The sequence below is a fragment of the Styela clava genome, chromosome 11, assembly GCF_964204865.1.
Source record: "Styela clava chromosome 11, kaStyClav1.hap1.2, whole genome shotgun sequence".
Lineage (NCBI taxonomy): Eukaryota > Metazoa > Chordata > Ascidiacea > Stolidobranchia > Styelidae > Styela > Styela clava.
In genome coordinates, this window is record NC_135260.1 from 8338488 (window position 1) to 8358504 (window position 20017).

A 20017-nucleotide genomic window follows, 5' to 3' on the forward strand; every position below is an offset into this window, starting at 1 on the left:
TGACTGCGTCATCCAAATATCACGTCACTACGACACCACAGTGACGTAATAAAGCCCTTTAAAGTATACAAACTGTCATCCACGACGCGTAGGCGATCCTCCGAAATCTAGCAAGCTATTTCTCTGATCCCGATATGAAAGAGATCGCTGCCATTAGTGGGCTCTTTATCGTCGGCGTGATTGCCATTTCGGGCGATAGGTTTCATTCGATTTCGTGGTTATCGTCTAACATGCTGTTGGCAAATTTCCTTCACCAATTGAACACAAGGTGATCAATGGCTCGTATGCAAAGTTGTTGTTGCAAATCATTTTTTTGTTTTTATCATTATTGTTGAGGTGGCTGATGAAAATTGTTGTAGGGACAAAAATGAAAATTTACTTTCTTCAACATATATAGGCTACATAAAATTAATCAATTAAGAAAATTAGAGGAAATTAAAATGCTACAAATTAGGATTCATGTTTGCCATAAATGCACCTGTAACCAACGACAAATCCCGGATGAGTGGAAAACAAGATTTCTCAAGTCAAATGTATGTTTTCAAGTTGTTAATAATTTAATACGTATACAAAGTGTGTTAGTACAACGTATTGTTATCTTTCGAGGTGCATCCCATATCATATCAAATGCCAGAAAAATGATTATGTCAGATTACAAGTAAATGTAGAAACAATCTTGGAATTTATTTATTAATTTATGAAGGCAATATACAAGTTTGGGACTTCATGAGCGATGTTTTTTGATTGGTTAATTTAAAGTTCAAAGTAAATTACCACGTTTCTGTATGCATGGTGTATCAATAATTTGCTCTATATTTCGTTTTTGACATAGTATGAAGCTACAAATCAGCAATATATATTTGTTCAGAATTCTGAATAATTTTTGAGCAAAGTAAAAGTAGAAATAATCGAGGTCAATGAAGCTTGTGCTTTCTGTTTCTCGTCCTTATTTTTCGACTTCGTAGAATCAACGTAATCTCTGACTTCCTGCATCTCTAATTTCATAAACTCGCATTGCTTTGTTGAAAAAGTTTTTCCTTTTTTTCTGTATGGTACAGCAGGTGCATTTTGAACTTCATCGTAGATACGAACACTTAAAAATGTTTGAATATAATGTAAACAACTCACATCGTAAAAAATATAAATTTCGTGCAATAACTGCCAAAACGCAGACCATGAATGGATATTGTCGAAGAATGGTGATTTATGGCCGCGAATCATTATTTTATCAAATCACCCATTTAAAACGTTTTTTGGGAATATTTAATACGTGGACGGACATACAAACAACTACCCAACTCTTCTTCATTTGTTTCGCTAGCTAACATCAAGCGATAGACAGAATCAACGTTTGGATACGGGTTTGACTTGGACAAGTGCGATGTATTCAGGAAGACGTTTAATCGTGATTTCATAAAATTGAATACGTGCATATATGACTTGCCAAACATTGTTGACAAGTAAGAAATAAGAAATAGTACGCAGGTGTGGGTTTTGGACTTTTCCGATTGAATTGTGACTCAAAGATGATATTAGAAATCTCAAATTTGAACTGTCAGAATAATATTGCATATTTCAACTGATAAAATTCACTAGTTCAAAAGAGGATCCCACTCATGGCTGGTTTACTCTCTATTCCCTATCGAGTTTAAAAGGCACATGTATGAACGTGGTATGAATAAACCCGGAAACTGTTCTTTTGTTGTAAACTAATTGAAAAAATTTTTTCACACAAACTTGAATGAAACTCCAAAGCCTTAATCAGATCGCTCATGCTTCGCTGCATAACTGAGTATTCCTATCAATATTCCTCCCATGCCTAGTCTTATTCTATTATATCAATCAAGAGAATTGTCTAATCGCAAGGTTCTAATAATACGTACAGTATGCAATCACAAAAATGAAATGTGTTCACACAAGTCAATATAGAGTGCGTTTTTGATTTCAAGAGCTAAATTTCGAAGTAAGCTATTTCCCTTCACTTTCATGTCTTTGAGAGGCTGGCCCAGGACTATCCGTTCATTTCATATATCTTTCATTACATGTTCAATTCATTTCTTGTTTAGTATAAAACGTGTTTATGTTCATGAACACCGTTATTGCCCTCTGTGAGAAAGGGCAAAGTTGCTTGCGAATGTGCCTATTTGTTGACAATAAAGTGCAAAAGCACCAATGCATTGCACAATAAAAATTCCAGATATCATTAATTGTACTTACTCATTATCATTGGTATCACTTTGATGAGGAAGTGATGATGTTGGTGACTGTGGTTTAGGAGGAAGAGATGGAGCATTGATTTGCACCACTGCTGACTCAACTTCTGTTATTCTAGTGTTGATAGCATTTATAGATGAGATCATCTGTGACGAATACAATAAAAAGTATTTATCAGTGATGAATTGCTTCATCATCATTACTATAAACACTGTTTTTTGTATTCTTCTGCATCAACGTTGTTAAATTTCTTAATATAAATGGTCTTTGGTTGATAGGGATTGAGAGACTATATACCTGACATGAAAAAAATATGGCCCGCGGGACAAATCCGGCCCGTTGGGTAATTCGATCTGACCCGCCTGATATGCCACGACCCAACTAAAAGTTTGATGTTTCAATTAAAAATAGATCAAGAGATTTGTTGAGATTGCGATTCAATTTAGTTTTGGCTCGAGGCAATGTTTTCCAAATGTCCCCTGGTCCAAAAACCTCGTTCACCCCTGCATACCTTTCAACTTCAATCTTTTAGAACTAATTGTGGAATAGTACTTAAAAATATTACCAATTGTGTTTTACCATAACGATGAATCTACTCACCCTGTCAAGTTTTTCGTTCATTTCAATAAGAGTCGTTTGCATCAGTCGCACTGATTCTTGTTGTTGTGACATTTTGATTGTTATTATACATTTACCTGTGATAAAACTGTGATAATGTTTTGCTATCCTAATGTGAAGTTGAATTCGGCTAACAAATAGTTTTTGCCGAAAACCGTACATACTTGATCAGTTCAGGCTATTCTATCTCATCAAATTTTATATCTGATATCCCTTCTCTGATTGAATTCAAACTTCCTTTATTAACGCGATTCAAGGATTATACAAACCAACAGATGACCAGTGAAATTACAATCTATTAAAGCAAAGGTCCCTTTGACACGCACAGAAGTTTTAATTTCGAATGTGAAACTACCTCAAATTCCACTGTGTGTATTCGAGGTGAAATCCAGTAAAGCTCTTCTCATATTTTATTGCTATGATATGTATATTTACACAAAATATGAACATCTCTCTCTTACCTAACTTTACAGTGTTTACATTGTCAAAGCGAAACGATAGACTTGCAATATAAGAATATATTACTAAGAATTTGTTATTTTTTCACATAAATTTTACAGCCCAACATTTAAACATTTTCTTTCATTTGCACCATTAATATTGAAAACTTCTGTTCATCAATTGATTTGTTTTTCAATAAAACTAACTTTAACTCATTCATTTCAGTTAGGTACATCACAATAACAACATACACTGTGAAGACCATCAATTGGTTTTACGCAAGACTAACTAACTACTGTATATCCTTACGCGACTCCATAGAACAAACGCCACAATCAGAAAACAATATGAACGTGATGTCATCTATGCGTACAGAACTAATAGCATCTAGGTAGACGGATCTCTATACTACGATTTGGAGGGAATGTTCTGTGTGATTCTGCTTATTACATACTATAGAAATTGTGCGACAGAAAAGGCCATTATACACTAAAAGGTCGGCATTATACACTAAAAAGGTCGGCTCTTTTAACGAGCGATTTAGATTTTTGGTAAAATTCTGTTGTGTTGGGTTTTATTGCTTCTTCACACAGAGTAGCCTACGGTTGCAAATATGCACCTTGAGTCCACAAAGATTTTCGCCGTCGAGAAAATAGTCCGCGACCAAAAAAGGTTGGGAAACGCTGCTATAGAAGAATGAAATAACGCACACTTTGTCACATATGTTTACCTAAATCCACGATGCAGCTTCCCAGGTCGACTTTAATCAGTTCTAATCTGAAAATTTGGATTCTCTGACGTTAGACGAATCCAATAAACTGATATTTATGACTATTTGGCAGGTCCGAATATAGTCCGCGCACATAAATTACGCATGTTCAAAAAAAGCAATCCAAATCATTAAAATTGACGTACTCATTAGTCTATTCTTTCGATATTCTGCATCATCAACATTCAATACGATGACTCATGAAGCATACACATGTATAGTAGACATAATAACATTGCGGACTTCTCGTTTTATATTTATGTTAACCGCCTTCACACTCGTTGAACATGGTTTGAAATGTTTGTGCTTGCATACACTGTGGTATCTATAGATTACAGGAATGGTTCTAATCTATGTATGTATATGTATACTCGTGCTGACCCGAAATTAAAAAGTAGCAAACCATTGACGCAATCTGCTCGCGCGCATACATATGTATGTATATCATTTAGAATTGGTTGGCCATCTCTTGTGTCATGAAATTCGAGCAGATTCTAATCTTATTCTACTTTTTTACTATACAAATATTAACCTATAGAATGTGCTACTTTCTTATGTATTGATTGATAGGAGGGTTGTTGGATCACGGACCATCGATATCAATGATCATCCGTCCTTTCTGTCTCATTTGCATATTCGACCCATTTCCTTACGATTCCCCCCCCCCCCGAAAATGAACCTGCCAAAACAGACCCGGTATCTACAGCATTCGACTGTGCATATAGGCCTGCCAGTCAATAACAAGGGTCTCTACGCTGGATCGATCATTTTCCCCCTTTTTTGGGTAGCGCCTAGAAGCCCTTCTGTTTAGTGTTGAAGTATCATGAGTCAAACTTGAGTAGCATTATTTAGACTGGACTTGACTCAGGTAATTTTCTCCATTTATCTCCTCGCTTCGTAATCGTGACACCTCTGCTCAAATTCGATATTAGGTACTCCCGTAGTGTGTGTACCAGGTTAGGGTTAGGCCATAATTTTATTCCTATTTTCTTTATTGTTGTTGTTGTTATATGTTTTATGGCGCTTATAACTTCAGTGGTCTTTTGCGCCATTGATCAATTCAAATTTAAAAATACTATACTAACATATAATACAATATTTACGAATATATAATTGTACAATTGAATCAATTACAATAAGTAATTATTCCTAAACATTTCTGCCCGTAGACAAAATAAATTCGATAACAGTTTCAATAATGTCCATGTTACTAAGCACTTCTTCCAAAGTCATTTCCAGTTTAAGTTTTCTGGCTTTGCTAATGACTGGGCTCCTTTGATGATTATATCGTTGACAATGCAATAGGTAGAGGGCTACGGTCTCGGGTACGAAACACTGTTCACAAAATCCGTCAGAATGACAGCCAATTTTATGAAAATGTGCATTCAGGGCGCAATGACCACTTTGCAGTCGGAATAAAAGAACTCGATATTTACGTGACAAAGTTTCGTTTTCTAGTCGTGACATCGTGGTAGGATGAAATCTTTTATAATGGCTTGCTGATTTACTATTAACATATTCCGTATTCCATTTTTCCCGAGCCAATGTATCAAAATATGATTTTGCTTCTGAGACGGAAAGTGGCAGAATTGCATCAAGGGAATTTCTTTATTTTAGTTCTATTACGAGTTCGGGGACTGTCTGACTTAGCCTAGTGAATATACCCCCTGCCCATAGGTTTCAGTCATTTTACACAACTTGATGTAAAGTAGGCGAACAATGTTTGTATGATATAATTAGGATATAGTATATATCTTTTAAATATTACCTACGTCAATATAAACGCAATCCAATAAAAACATGAGGCTAAAGGCTAAACGATCCTAATTCACATATTCCATTTAAATCTCTTGTTTCCGTCGAATCCTGACATATTCAGTTTCGATTTCTAAAAACATTCTGTCTCACACATAGCAATTTTTAGAACATCAGTTCCCTTAGAAACTCGCGTTTTGCGGCATCCGTCCAGACCACCTGTTACAGTCAAACTTGGCAATTACAAATTTCAGGGTACTCCCGGAGTATGTGTATCAAGATTAGAATTCAGGTTTGTGCGACATCTTGGTACACATACTCCGGAGCGCTGAATGCTAAGACACTTGGCACTTATGTGTTCATATACAGGGGACAGAGAATATGGAGGTAAACTATTCATTGTGAAATTTCAAAACTACTGTATATGTATATGCATCCAAACTTTACATTTTCAAGTCCTATTCCTGTAAATCAAAGTTACATTTTATGATAATAGGTACACATCTTCACATGAAATTAGGTACAAATCTTTAAACATTTTGCTGGAGTCTTGACAATGCGGTAGTTGATTGAAATTTGAGTCTATATATTTTCACTTTGCTCGCTTTTTTCATCCGAAGCTATTTATCTATCTCAATTTTTTTGTAAACATGAATAAATAGTTGAGCTGTTCAAATAGTCAATAGGATAAGCTCTATTGGGGTTGCTACTTATTTGTACTGTATTTTACGGAAAGTTCTCATAACAATCTTCGAAGTCAGTACATATAAATATTATTCCGAGATTCAGTTTATTATTGAATTTTCTTATGTCAATATAAACGCAATCCAATAACAACATGAAGCCAAAACGATTCTGATTCCCCCTTTATATTACCAGAAACCCTTGACGACATTGGTTCGCATCAACGAACATTAATGCTAACCACATAAGAATTTGAGTGGGTCGGATCACGAATACTCTTTACCACAATTGTATAATGATTTCATAAGTAAAGGAATTTATTTGTTTTTCGTATGATTTTGCAACTTATACAAAGAATGCTTGTCGCAGGATGTTAACTCAGTTGAATTTCTAAGCATGATGGGCAAATGTTTCAAAGTTGGCTAGAGCGAGGATTTTTTTACGTAAATATGCTTCTTGGTTAAATATGCTTAGTGCTATACAAATCTTTTGTTTTGATCGCTGGTCGTCTGGCAATTTGTACCGAAATTGAGATCCTACATGAGGTTGTAATCAATTCGATAGATGGCTAAGAAGGATTATATAAACGTTTATTTTTTATGTTTGCTATTTTATAACTACTAAAATTAGTATCAGTAAAAATAGTAAATCAGTCACTTCAATATAGTAACAGCTTATAGCGATATCTTATATCGATCTTTCCCATGTTGTCGAAATCTAAACGGGGACAGAAGATTAATAGTGTTCGTACTTCCGGATTCAGATATCATGCCGGAAGTCGTTACAAGTAATATGATACTGTAATTAGGGATTTGTTCATTTGCTTTCCGTTTTTATTGCCCTCTTGCTTTAATGCATATTTCAATTTACATTTTCTTTTTCTCTGCTGAATTAAGTATAGATGCGTGATTGCCTTTTCAGTTAAGACTTAATTTTGGATGGCCAATGCTGGCAGATTCTTGTTGTTGCAAACGCCAAATAAATCTGTTATTCCCTTCCTGTAACATAGCGGCGAGATTTTGTAACGGTTTGAGGAAGGATCTCGGAATTCCGTTAAAATATGCATCGCAAACGAAATCATACACATACTTTGTCAAAATAGCTACGGTTCGCGCAGGCTTTGATTGAAAGGGTAGTTTATTAAGACGTACTTCAAAAGAGATTTAAAAGGTTTGTGGTACCTGCTGTTATCAAGCTACCTAAAATACAAGCTACAGTAGATGCAACATATTAGAAGTTTCTTTGAACAGTTATTAAAATGAATGTTATTATTTATCGATCTTAAGATCGGTAAGTATGTCGATAGATATTTGTCTGTTTGTGTGTTTGTCTGTTAGACACTTTCGTATGTTACGCGCTATCTCAAGAAAGCGAAGTTGAATCTCCTCCAAATTTTGCATGTGCATTCATCATATTTTAGAAGTCTATTGATTTTGGATGAATTATGTCGTATAATTAGCGAGTTATTATTTAATTAGTGATGGGACACACGATGTGAATCAAAACCGCAGTTTCTGTTTTGGGGATTCCCCAACTTTCGATCGATAAGTCTTCGGTCTCAGACCGATATTTTCGTTTCTTTAGTTATTCTGTTTTGATCGATGGTTCATCCTTTATTGTCCTGTGGTAAAATTTCAGCGCCAAAAGAATAGCGGGCCCGCAAAACGTCTATATTTCGAATATCATGAAAAAATTTTTTCTCATTTTCCACCTAATGCCGGAATTGGTTTTGGTTTATTGGTCGTAGAATACGAAATTTGACCTTTTTTGCGATCAGAACCACTAAATAGGAGAAATACTTTTGTCACGAAATCGATACACTCGTCCGTGTTATGAATTTGTTTTTGTCAATACACACAATTATTGCGACAGAAACAAATGGAAAAGTTACAAATCAATTCAAAATAAACGAAACCGGACGAAAGAAAAAAGACACATACACACAGTATAAAGCATATTATCTCTTAACAAATGCAAGTTTATCCGCTGCCAAGGTTTAAAAATGAAGTGCCGAATATCGCGTGTCTAGACTGACAAACGATCCTACAATAACGTCCACAGTATGCGGAAGTTATTGTCTCAGTCCAAGAGTAGTGTGATACATTTTATTCGCAATGGTAGCAGTGGTATCAAAATGCCCAAATCGTTCTAATTCTAGCGAAGCGAAGCGAAGAATCGCGTTTGGAGGAAATTGTAAATAAGATACTGAAGTTTGAGCAGTCATGTAACATTCATGGTTCGAGAATATTTATTTTTCGCTGTTTGGATAATACTTGGCAACGTCGGTCGCAATCTATTTTGAGATTTTAGTCGATCGCGGTCGAAACCAGGTTTGCCCCCCTTGGTCCTGATATATATTGTACGCAAAAATCTATTGCCAAACGAACGTCCCTAATCTGACATACATCCAGGCTTGTATTTTCGAATTAGAATATTATAAACTTCTGCTGTGGAAACCATGCCAACAAAACGCAAGAACTCTTTCTCCAAAGAATCAACATCGTTTGTTTCCTCTTATTCGCTATTTTATTTCATGTTCAGTGTTTTAACATAACGCTTTACATTTTACAGTAAGACGATTAGACAAAATGAACGGCTCGATTAATAAAAGAAGCGAAAAGCTCACTGAAACAATTTTTGACGATCTGAAATCTGGCAACGAGTGTAACATAGACTGCTATTCCAAGCATGCAAAATACTATGAAGAAGCATTGACTGGTATCGGATATGTTGTTCCCCGTTGGTGTGCTGAACATTCGCTGAAGCATGTTGCAACTTCATCAGAAAATCTGAAGGCGTTGGACATTTGTGTTGGTGAGTTACTCGCATAATTTTCACGGATTTTTGCACTGGCATGATTCTTTTCGGCGATGCTCACATATTGTTGGTAAACGCGTCCGACAGACCCAAGTTAATTGTATCGTTCTATGAGGTCCCGAAAAATGAGTGAACCTTCTGTTGCAAGATGGGAGTATATATACTTAAAAAAGTGCGACTCTCGCTCAAACACATTACGCTTAAATAGCACCAAATCATATTTCAAAAATATTGTATTTCACAGGCACTGGACTTGGAGCAAAATCGCTGTCCGATTCGGGATTTATTGGCGTTATCGACGCAGTAGATGGAAATGCAGCCATGTTGGAAGAAGCTAAAAAAAAGGGAATCTTTCGGTACGTGATTGTTTTCGACTTGCTCAAAACCCTTTTATGATCTATTCTACTGTTTCGTTACATTGATATTTTGTACAATTGCAGAGATTTGAAGCAATGCATCATAAAACCCGATGTGCCACTGCCGTTTGAAGATGAAACCTATGATATTGCAATCTGTATTGGGTCATTTAGTGCTGGTCACATTCGAGCAGAATGTATTGTGGTAAAATTTCGTTTTTTTTTCAAATAAAAACAAATTCACCGTTTTTGTAATTAGTGTTTGAACTTTATTTATGTTTTGAGCAAGTATTATATTACCAGGCTTGTCCATGGGACGCAGAATGTATTGTGATTAAATTTCGTTTTTTTTTTCAAATAAAAACAAATTCACCGTTTTTGTAATTGGTGTTTAAACTTTATTTATGTTTTGAGCAAGTATTACCAGGCTTGTCCATGGGACGCAGAATGTATTGTGGTAAAATTTCGTTTTTTTTTCAAATAAAAACAAATTCACCGTTTTTGTAATTGGTGTTTAAACTTTATTTATGTTTTGAGCAAGTATTACCAGGCTTGTCCTGGTCTCATGGGATGGGATGGGGCGGCACACATTTGTATTTCCCATGAGACACGAAAACCGTATAATTTTTGGGGAAATGATGGTAAAACATTTCGTTATGGATTTCGTATTCATATATTTCAGTATAGCTCTCTTGTTAGTTATAAAGAGCAAAATATATTTACTATTAACAATATACTTCGTGAAGGGCTGATTATAAAGTTAACAAAGTCCGTAAATTTTGTTGTTTTGCATGTCTTTTCATGCATGTAGTCCTATTTAGTAGACGCTAAACCTAGATTTAACAATTTTTATTGAATTGTATTACAATGGGAATCCCGTGGGATGGGACAGAAAAATATGTCTGAGTATTAAGGGTTGATCGGGGTTTTGAAACTCAAATGAACTTTTTAACTCAGCTGTTACTAACCTTGCTTAATAAAGAAAGTAATGTTTCCCTTTTCGTTCAGGATTTCTTTCGAATTCTGAAAAAAGGAGGGACCTTTGCTTTCAACACTACGAACTTTCATTCCGATGATAATCAAGCGAATGATGATGACTTGAATAAAGCTGATCAAGTCATTGATGCCCTTATAAAAGACGGTGTTTGTGAACTGATGAGTCTGGTAAGTTTTGTGGTGTGACTGCAATGCCTCTTCGATACAATAGCCTTCCCATATTTATCATGGGAAGGGAAAACTTATATATATATACTACTAACCAGTTTATGTGGAGTATGTTGGAATAGCTTACCATTTAATCGGATCCGTAATTAGAGTTTTGTAATTTTTAGTAACTTTCGGTTTTAATTTGTCTCTTCATTTCAGAATATTTGCGAGAGCATGGACCGCGTATCAAAAGATTACAAATACATCAAAGGGAATATTGACAAACTTCGTTGTCTGAGAAAAAAGTAGAATGCGGACATATATGGTGTGAAAGTCCACAAAGTTTATATTGATATTACTTCTTAGAAGTGTAATGTTTTAGAATGCTGATATTTTCGCCAAGGTACAATTTTGAACAACAGAAGATGAACTATATGTAGTATATATATATATTTCTGTTTTGTGTTTTTCCGAACTCTCCTGAGTGTATGTTTCTCAACGTAAGAACTATAATACTACATTAGCCTACTTTGTTTTCTATCTTCAATATAGCTGTTATCCAGTATATGTCAATGTCATTAAATACAAGGTCATACAATCAGTTGATGCGCCATTTGTTCATCCAGCAAGTAGCCTAGTTGATCCGGTATCCGAGGGTTGGTAATTATCAACTGTGCAGTCAAGAACGCGCTGATAACGTTTAACTGCAAACTTCCTTCCGAGCCACTCCAAAATGACGGAGTGTAAACGGCGACTATATGGTCTCGAGGTTACAAGGATATCATCACTCGTTGCTCTCATCATGTCTAGCTAAATAAAATTCAATTCTACTTTGCAAAGGAACACTCCCATTCGCGCTTCTTCACAATCACAACACACATAAATACATATACAAGTCTTATTTGACACCCCTAATATGACTTTTTCTACCAACCGGATCTTGTCATTAGGGGCCCCTAAGCACTCGAAACTTTGGATATTTTGGTGTCCTTTTAAAATAGATTAGATAGTGAGTTGAATTTAGAAACACTTTAACAAACTCAAGCTGTGATAAATCTTCATGACACCAGAAATCCGATGTTATATTATATCCGTTTTACATGGCTCATAAATAAAACATAACTGGAAAATAAAATTATCTCAAGATTTTTTTAAATAAACGGATCTAAGACGAAAAAGATCAGAAATAGTAAGAAATATAATAAATAATAGATTTGCTGTTGCTAAGATAAATTTAAATAAATTGCTATATGTCGATGTTTTTTTGTCAAAATATAAAAACTCTATTATTTTAAACACTGTTCAATTTTATATAAATAAGTTCATAAGGTTAGAGGGGTAGAGACAAATTCATTATTTATATATTCGGTCGCATTTATTTTTTTACCCATTTAAATGATAAACATATGAGATAAAAATTATCAACACTGATTAAAAATTAATCAAATATTAGTTTATGAAATTCTTGAACAAGCCCTTACAGTAGGAATTTTTTTTGAAATAATCGAAATTTTAAAATTCAATGACGCTGCTACAAGGCCTAATGGTAAATCCGACACCGCCAATCAGACATCTCTTTCCAAGCAACGTTGGATTGCTTTCTTTTATTAGTATTTTTGTGTAGTGGTGGGATTCAGCCGGTTCGCACCGGTTCTATAGAACCGTCTCACGGAATTTTATAAGATCAGCGAACCGGTTAGCATTATTGGTTACTGGCAATGTTCTGTTTGTAACAGAACCGGCTGAAAAATATGACTTTTGTGAAAGAAGCGGCTGACAAAAAATTTGAATCCCACCACTGGTTTTGTGTATTTTTTGTCAGTTTTCAATTGTGTTTCCGAAAAGTAGGTCTAAATCCAATAACTCAATTATCACTGTGTCTTTCGAGGAGATTCAGTTGGAATAATCCAAAATTAGTCCCGCAAACGCTGCGATGGACTAGTAGGCCAAAATTAACCATCAGTGCCTGCAAGCTGCACGTGGTCAAATAGTTTTGAAAATCATGTTTTTAAACATTTAAACCAATTTAATTTGTCTTTTTTCCCAATATTTATTATGCAGTTGTAATCAATTTTCTGAGACAGTACAACATCTCTGAATCAAATTTATCTCAAGGAAAACATAGACTTTTGTATGATATATATAATTTTGAATAACGTAATGGGTGGGGAGAGAATTCTGTTTATCAGAGATGGTAATTTGGATGGAGCTCGCTCAACTATTCATTTTAAAATTTTGGCCAAAAATATCAGGACTTCTAATCTCAAATTGATGTGGAACATTCTTCCAGTTGAGGTAATACAAGAATAAGACGTATTTCTGGGGATGACATATGTATACGGTGTAAACAAAACCCTGAATTTGTATCTCACCAGTTTTGGAATTGTATTTTCACACAAAATGTATTTGATCATGTTTTTTTTCTGTTTCATTAAAAATGAATAACTGTGTGTTGAAAAATGGTTATAAAACTTGCATCTAAATGGACTTAAATGATCAATGCTACTCACATTTATTCAATGTGGAGCGTAATGCATTATATTGTGTACACTGTACAGCAAGGTATAAAATTTGGTTGGAACGAAATGCCACCATTTTTCAAAATCATAATCCAAGTGTAAATAATGTAAATATGAAATGTAGAAGCTCCATTATAGCAAGAAGTAGCCTAATATTGAAAAATATAGAAAAAGAAATCTTGTTATATATATAAGAAAACCCAACTTGATATGTGATAGCTCATGACTAATTAGGATCTTTGTTATTATAAATATATCACATAACTGGAATGTCCTGGGATTTACATATTTAGCCCGGGGGAGAGGGAAGCCGATAAGACGGCTTAACCATGTGGCGAACCACGGCCTCTCGCCCGGTTACCATTCCATGTCGGTTATGGGATAAGTTAGTTACCGTATTTGTTTTCGGAAGCGTGGACTTTAAGGTGGAGGAGCTGTAACCGACCAGCGGTTACGTGAATCACCTCACGGCGGCGAGTAGTCCAGCAATCCTCTCGCACATAACCATCCCGCATGGGATTTGAACCTGCGAACTCACGCAGAGTAATTAGAAGTACGGTGGCTAGCGTACTCTTAACGCTTAGCACGATGAGCCACACCACCGCGCTTTTTGAGGCATAAATACAAAAAAAAAATAAGGCAAGAAAAATATACGAATTGTGCGAAGCAGATTTAATTATTCAACAAAAAAAACACAAAAAGTCAGTCTTTCTGGTAATTAAATTTGTGTTTTTCTCGTGATTTTCCCGCTTTAAAAAAATCTTTGTTAGTTTCCACAAGTTTAATTTCCTGCCAAAAGTTTATGTAAATTTGTAATCCTCACGGAAATATAATAATCAATGAACTCTCGCTAAGACAAAGAACTGTCAGCAAGGCGCCGTAAAATAGAAGGCTATGCAAACCTGAAAACTATCTGATTAATAGAACCTGCTCATAAAAGAGCCTCCCACTAGCAGTGCGTTATAAACTAAAAATAAGAAACTTACCCAATTTTGTCATCATCAGGGCAGCCCTGTCATAAAGCCCGACCTGTCGTGGTTACGACAGCAAAATTTTACCCGCCATCGGAATATCTACTTAAAAACCTGAAACCTAATCCCAAATACATCTAGACCGTATCTATAAAAAAAATGTTCCAACTTACCCAATATTTGTCATCATCAGGGCAGCTATGTTTTAACGGCCGACCTGCCGTGGTCACGACAGCAAAATTTTACCCGCCATCGATTTTCAATTTGCTGCGCGGTGGCAGCTAAAAAGTCAGTCGCCGTGAGTTTGGCCATAGCGGCCGTGGTTTGAAAATATCGCCATGGTTTTGCGGCAGCTCCGGACGCCGCGAAATCTTAAAACCATGGTTAACTGAATATTCAGGTAACCATGTTAATTAAAACTGCACTTGGAGGCAGGAGCTGCCATGAAGTGGTAAAAACTGCGCCTCAAATTGTGGGCTAGAGCAGCGTTGCCATATTGGCTTTTTTAAAGCCAAATTTGCCATTCTGGCTTTTTTCAAACACGTTTGGTGTCAGCATTTCCGTTTGGCTTACTGGCGTTTTTTAAGTCCATTCTAGTTTCTAATATTAAAATCATATGGAATACAATATTTAGTGTGTAACAATAGCCTATTGCCGGTACTGTAGTACCGGTACTTAGTAACCGGTTCCGGTACTTAACATTAGGATTTCCCGAGCATCGATTTCCTTGTTTATTACCTTAACGCTTAATCATACCCAATAAGAAATAATTGCAGTTTCTGCAGCCACTCAAACAGATATTCAAGCAGGGTTGTAAACATTGCCTAGTTTTCATAGTTTTGCGTGTTATTTGTCAGTTTTTAGTTCTGTTTCCAAAAAATAGTTGTATAACTTACTTTAGTTTTATTGCAGTCTCACAGATATTTCTGCATTTTGTTTGTCTGTTTACTTTTTGGATTATTTATGTCAGAGAACCAAATAACATTTTTTTAAGAATACAAATGCCTAGTTTTATCTCTGATAGCAAATCATTTACCACCTCCTAAATTTTGAAACTCCCCCCCTAAAGAGAAAAGCTGGGGAACATACGGTACTGCTTTAAACCCTTCATCCCGCGTATATGGAAATTCGTTGAAAATACAACTTTCAATGGGAAAAGACATTTGTGTGGCTCACTGAGGGCTTAAAATCTGACAAATCACGGGGCTTTTGTACTTACCGGTAGTAAAATTGTTGGCTTTTCCTGACTTTTTTTTATGTCTTGATTTGGCTTTTTTGACTGCTGGGATCTGGCAACGCTGGGCTAGAGTGTAGGCCCTAAGAAAAGGCAGTCAGGGCCAAACAATGTTTATTAAGTTCGACAATTTATCTGATATGGAGTTTAGATTCATAGCCTATGTCAAAAAAATATAATGGATGAGTTATTCATGCAGTTTTAATTCATAAAACAACCTAGCTTCAGGAATTACATATCAGCATATGGTCAGTATGACTGAGGTTCATTCAATATATGAAATCATGTTTTGTATGGGCGGTAGACTACTATGAATACAGGAATAAGAGACCGAATTAATCATGGTTTTAAATAGTTAATATGTATCAATGTTAAAATTATTCGACTTTATTTTTCGTATGGTACCGTACGGTAGTAGTCTATTGTAATACAGTAATTATTGACTAAGTTTCGTCATTATGGCAATGCGGAAGAAAATAAAAGATAATCATCCACGTCAGGTGTTACTAGCTTTGAATGAATTTAGAGCATGGGATTCAATATGTGATTTTACAATTAAAGTTGAAAATGAAACATTCACTACTCATCGAGCTGTTTTGGCTTCATGTTCAAGCTATTTCAAAGATTTATTAACAAGTGGTGGCCCGGAAGTAAGAGAGGGAGGTGTGGAACTGACAGGAATTAGTGCTCGTGCTGCTCGAAGATGTATCGAGTTCATGTACTCTGGGGAAGCGATGATAACAATGGAAAGTGTCGACCATATTCTGATGGCGGCAGATTTTTTCAGATTGCAAAATCTCACCCAATTGTGTATGGAATTTTTAGAGGGAAAGTTAGATGCTAAAACTTACTCTTACATAAAAGAAGTATCAGAAAAATACAACATGACCCATTTGGGAGATAAAGTTGAAAAATTCATTAATGAAAATCTGGAGAGTGTTATTGAAACAGATAAATTCTTAACTCTCCCTAAAGATGGAGTAATAAAGTATCTTGCATCTCCAAATATTGGACATTCAGTTATATGGGCTGCTATTGCGGCATGGGTGAAATTTAGGCTAAACAAAAGGAAGACTCATTTGTTGGAACTTCTGTCCTTAAATTTGGTGAATTGGCCGATTGATTATTTGCTTAATACTGTATGGAAAGATGATTTAGTTCGTCCATCTAATCCTTGCCAAAATTTGATTATTGGTTTCATTTTCCGAGAAATGGATTTTTTCAAATCGTCAATCACAATCAATAATTGTTTTCTGCTGAGAGAATTATGTGATTCACATCGTCATAGCAATTCTACCAAAGCTCGAAATGAAGTTCGTCTTTTTATGATGCGTAATTTCGAAAAGATTGCTGATATGAATGAAATTTGTCAACTCTCGAAGGATGATATTTTTGAAATTTTAAAAAACGGGAGAACTAGAACTGCTACTGAAATTGCAAAATGGGAAGTTGCTGTTCGATGGACAAAATTTGATATGCGGAAACGAAAAAAGTATTTTCCAGAGTTATTAGCTCTAATAAAACTTGAAAATACCTCAGCAGATTTTATTCAGGATGTTGTCAGAGCTGAACCACTCGTGCAGGATTCCAAACAATGCTTGGATATTATAATAGATGCTTTATATGTTCTATCAGATAAACCACAAATACCGAGCAATGTTGAAAGTAGAAAAAATATAAAAACGAAACCAAAAAAGGTTGTAGCGTTTCCTGAATCAAGTTCTTCTGAAAGTTCACCCGAAAAATCTCAGCAAAATTCAAAGATAACAAAAAGAAAATTGTCAGATTCACAGGCCAACTTTTCTGGCAATACTGAACCTAAGAGAATAAATCTGAATCCCACTACCAAAAAACATCAAGAAATAGCCCAAACTAGATTTTCTGACTCATCGCAATCACCTATAGAAACTTCACTATTCGTCGCGGTTTACAACAAAAATTTAGGCAAAATAAATGGCTTCACTCCCAAACAAACTCAATGGAAGAACTTAGCCATCACAAAAGTTATGGTAAATGGTTATCAAGCCATTGTGAGTGTCAACTTCCAGCTTTACCTTTTGAAAAATAAAAATTTGTTTCTGTTAGACATGAAAAATGGTTGGAAAAAGTTGGCTGAAAAAGAAATATCACCCTCTTTGACGTCAAAAATAGTTTCTTACGAAAATTCCATATTTGTTATTGAAAAAAACAAAGTTTCAACATATGATACTGAATATGATTCTTGGGAAGAAATAAATCATATTAAAGTTGCTGATGAAAGTTTCTGCGTTTGTTCCACCACTCAATTTATTTATATCCTTGGAGGAGAGCAATTTCCATCTAAGGCTAGAGTGTTTGATCCGCTTCAGCGTAACTTGAAAGACATCAATCAGATGACATTTGGAAGGCAAAATGCTACAGCTACTACATTAAAGGGAGATATATATGTTTTAGGGGGTATTCAAAATGGTACCAAAACTAATTCAGTTGAGTGTTACAATAGTACAATGGATACATGGATGAATATTCCCAACATGCAAGTGCAAAGGTCTGGATTTGCATCCTGCACCTTGAATGATCAAATTTATGTCCTTGGTGGCGATGTAACTGGAGACAGCTTTTGGTCTGTTGAAGTGTATGAGAAACATAATAAGAAATGGAAAATCTTTCACAGAATGTTAAAAATAGATGGCTCTTTCTCTGCTTGCATTGTAGAAAATAATAAATAAGTTTATTTTATTGTTATATATTAGCTTCGTTCCATTTTCAAATAGATTTTTATAACATACCATAATTCAATTACTGATTTTTATATTGGAAATATTTACATTTATTTGTTTTATGCCTTTGTCCAGCTATTAGTTTCTCATTCATTAAATCACATATAAAATTCCCTTATGTATTCTTAGATTGGAACAATTGACATCATGTTTGATTTCCAATTTTTTTTTTCATCATGTGAATGTTATATTAATATAGTTTGAAAAAATTGAAAAGGTGATTATTTGTAAATTGATCATGTAAATTTTGTACTGTATTGCATCATATATAGGGATGTAAGTTTCAGAATTTCGAATCGAAGCAGTTTGGGAAAAAACGGCTTGATTCTATTTAAAAATATAATAATTTAGATAACACGAGGCGATTGCACGACGCAGCAGCGTTGTCTTATCATCGAACAAAAACGTTCATTTTCCCCAAGCTTGAAGCATTCCCAAGTCGTAACACTCCGGGGGTTGTTATATTTCATATGGGTCGCCGCCTCAGAGAAAGATTGGTTTCGTTAAATTGTTTTTAGATTATTCAAAATGTTATGAAGTTCTACCACTATGTTATTATATGAACATGTCTTTAAATTACTTAAGTTATATAATGTCATTATAACAACAATATTCCTCATTAAAACATAGGTTTGCGATGCTCCCCTTGTTATCATTTGCTTTCTTTAAAATCACGGCGCAAGCGGCACTATCGCATATTTAACTGACTTTTATCATTTGGATGAATTTTAGAAGAAACCATCACTATACGTCCGGTATTGTTTGCGAACATAAATTAATGTAATAAGTAAATATAACGGAGTGTAACTCTATATAGAAATAATACATATTCTCTAATATATTATGTAGTTGAAGCATCAATTTAATGTTTTCTTCTACTAACTTCACTCATTTTTCAAGTTCATTATTGTTATTTAATCACACTTTGTGCTATAGTTCTTTCAAATCTAAGGAGAATTAACGATATTATACTAAATAGAATCAGATTCGAAACTTACATCCCTAATCATATATTACCAGTTACCACTATAAAGAGATAAATCCAAGCCATTATGTAACGAGAATTCCTGTATCTACTTCTTCAAAAATGCAAAGAAAATTCTTTTTAAAATCTTATTTGATCCAGGAAAAATGAGAATGTTTAGCTATGCAACTAATTGATTTTGATTTAATTTCTGTAATATAATTCATATGCTATGTTTATAAAGTCGTTTACACTTTTTCTTGTGTGTCTAATCTCAAATCTAGCTGACAGTAGTGGGAGGTAGGCTTTCTTATTGATCCAGAAGTTGTTGAGATAGCTTAATTAAATTGTAATCGACCAGCCAGGCAACAATGATGAGTTCAGCTATCATAGTTCCCCACTCTGTCCAAACCTGCTAACAATATGATTACCAATCAGCCAATTGCAGAGCCTAAGTAAAACAGGGGATTGTGGGTATCGGATTTTTACAGTGACGATTCCAGAAAAAGGGTTTAAAAGTCATCACATCAATGTATAAGTCTTGTACTAATTTTCAGCAATGTGAGTGAAATAAAAGCGAGTAGATTGGTAATGGACATCAGGTAAATCCTTTCATTTATGCATGAAATCTACAATGCTAAATTAAGGTGTTGGAACAAGTATGTGTTTAAGCATTCAAGCTGAAGTGATTATCATTTCATAACCCCACCCTTTAATAATAATACTTCGCACAATATGCGTTATTTAAATACTTCTTGCAGTTAACCATT

General features: G+C 34.9%; 3 protein-coding genes across 6 annotated transcripts; 2 read left to right on the forward strand and 1 right to left on the reverse strand.

Moving 5' to 3' along the window:
* Positions 1-308: 308 nt before the first annotated feature.
* LOC120348100 (uncharacterized) lies at positions 309-4268 on the reverse strand. Of its 3 annotated transcripts, none has more exons than XM_039418217.2 (4): positions 4189-4268; positions 2815-2909; positions 2218-2360; positions 309-1093 (listed from the first exon to the last, which is right to left on the reverse strand). In XM_039418217.2, exons 1-4 carry the CDS (start codon positions 4190-4192, stop codon positions 865-867), a joined length of 471 nt encoding a protein of 156 aa, XP_039274151.1. In that variant the 5' UTR covers positions 4193-4268; the 3' UTR covers positions 309-864. The 3 variants fall into 3 exon arrangements, with proteins under 3 accessions (XP_039274151.1, XP_039274152.1, XP_077974156.1); XM_039418218.2 differs by lacking the exon at positions 4189-4268 and adding an exon at positions 4004-4134; XM_078118030.1 differs by lacking the exon at positions 4189-4268 and adding an exon at positions 3294-3794.
* Positions 4269-7535: 3267 nt separating this feature from the next.
* LOC120347491 (uncharacterized) lies at positions 7536-11401 on the forward strand. Of its 2 annotated transcripts, none has more exons than XM_078118211.1 (6): positions 7536-7651; positions 9053-9295; positions 9543-9654; positions 9739-9859; positions 10663-10818; positions 11020-11401. In XM_078118211.1, exons 2-6 carry the CDS (start codon positions 9070-9072, stop codon positions 11107-11109), a joined length of 705 nt encoding a protein of 234 aa, XP_077974337.1. In that variant the 5' UTR covers positions 7536-7651; positions 9053-9069; the 3' UTR covers positions 11110-11401. The 2 variants fall into 2 exon arrangements, with proteins under 2 accessions (XP_077974337.1, XP_077974336.1); XM_078118210.1 differs by lacking the exon at positions 7536-7651 and adding an exon at positions 7729-7771.
* A 4307-nt stretch (positions 11402-15708) lies between these two features.
* Positions 15709-19505, forward strand: LOC120348192 (uncharacterized). The gene has a single exon (XM_039418316.2). The coding sequence runs from the start codon at positions 15983-15985 to the stop codon at positions 18230-18232; it is 2250 nt and encodes a 749-aa protein (XP_039274250.2). The 5' UTR covers positions 15709-15982; the 3' UTR covers positions 18233-19505.
* Positions 19506-20017: the final 512 nt, after the last annotated feature.

What these genes read in the sequence shown, in the direction of transcription:
- LOC120348100 (XM_039418217.2), bottom strand. An exon ending in TGAACGAAAAACTTGACAGG is followed by an intron (nt 2,361 to 2,814) that starts GTGAGTAGATTC and finishes TATTCGTCACAG; the next exon opens with ATGATCTCATCTATAAATGC. An exon ending in AGTGATACCAATGATAATGA is followed by an intron (nt 1,094 to 2,217) that starts GTAAGTACAATT and finishes AACATTTTTAAG; the next exon opens with TGTTCGTATCTACGATGAAG.
- LOC120347491 (XM_078118210.1), top strand. Translation starts at nt 7,744, where the DNA reads ATGTTATTATTTATCGATCTTAAGATCG. An exon ending in ATTTATCGATCTTAAGATCG is followed by an intron (nt 7,772 to 9,052) that starts GTAAGTATGTCG and finishes TACATTTTACAG; the next exon opens with TAAGACGATTAGACAAAATG. An exon ending in TTTGTGAACTGATGAGTCTG is followed by an intron (nt 10,819 to 11,019) that starts GTAAGTTTTGTG and finishes TCTTCATTTCAG; the next exon opens with AATATTTGCGAGAGCATGGA.
- LOC120348192 (XM_039418316.2), top strand. Translation starts at nt 15,983, where the DNA reads ATGGCAATGCGGAAGAAAATAAAAGATAATCATCCACGTCAGGTGTTA.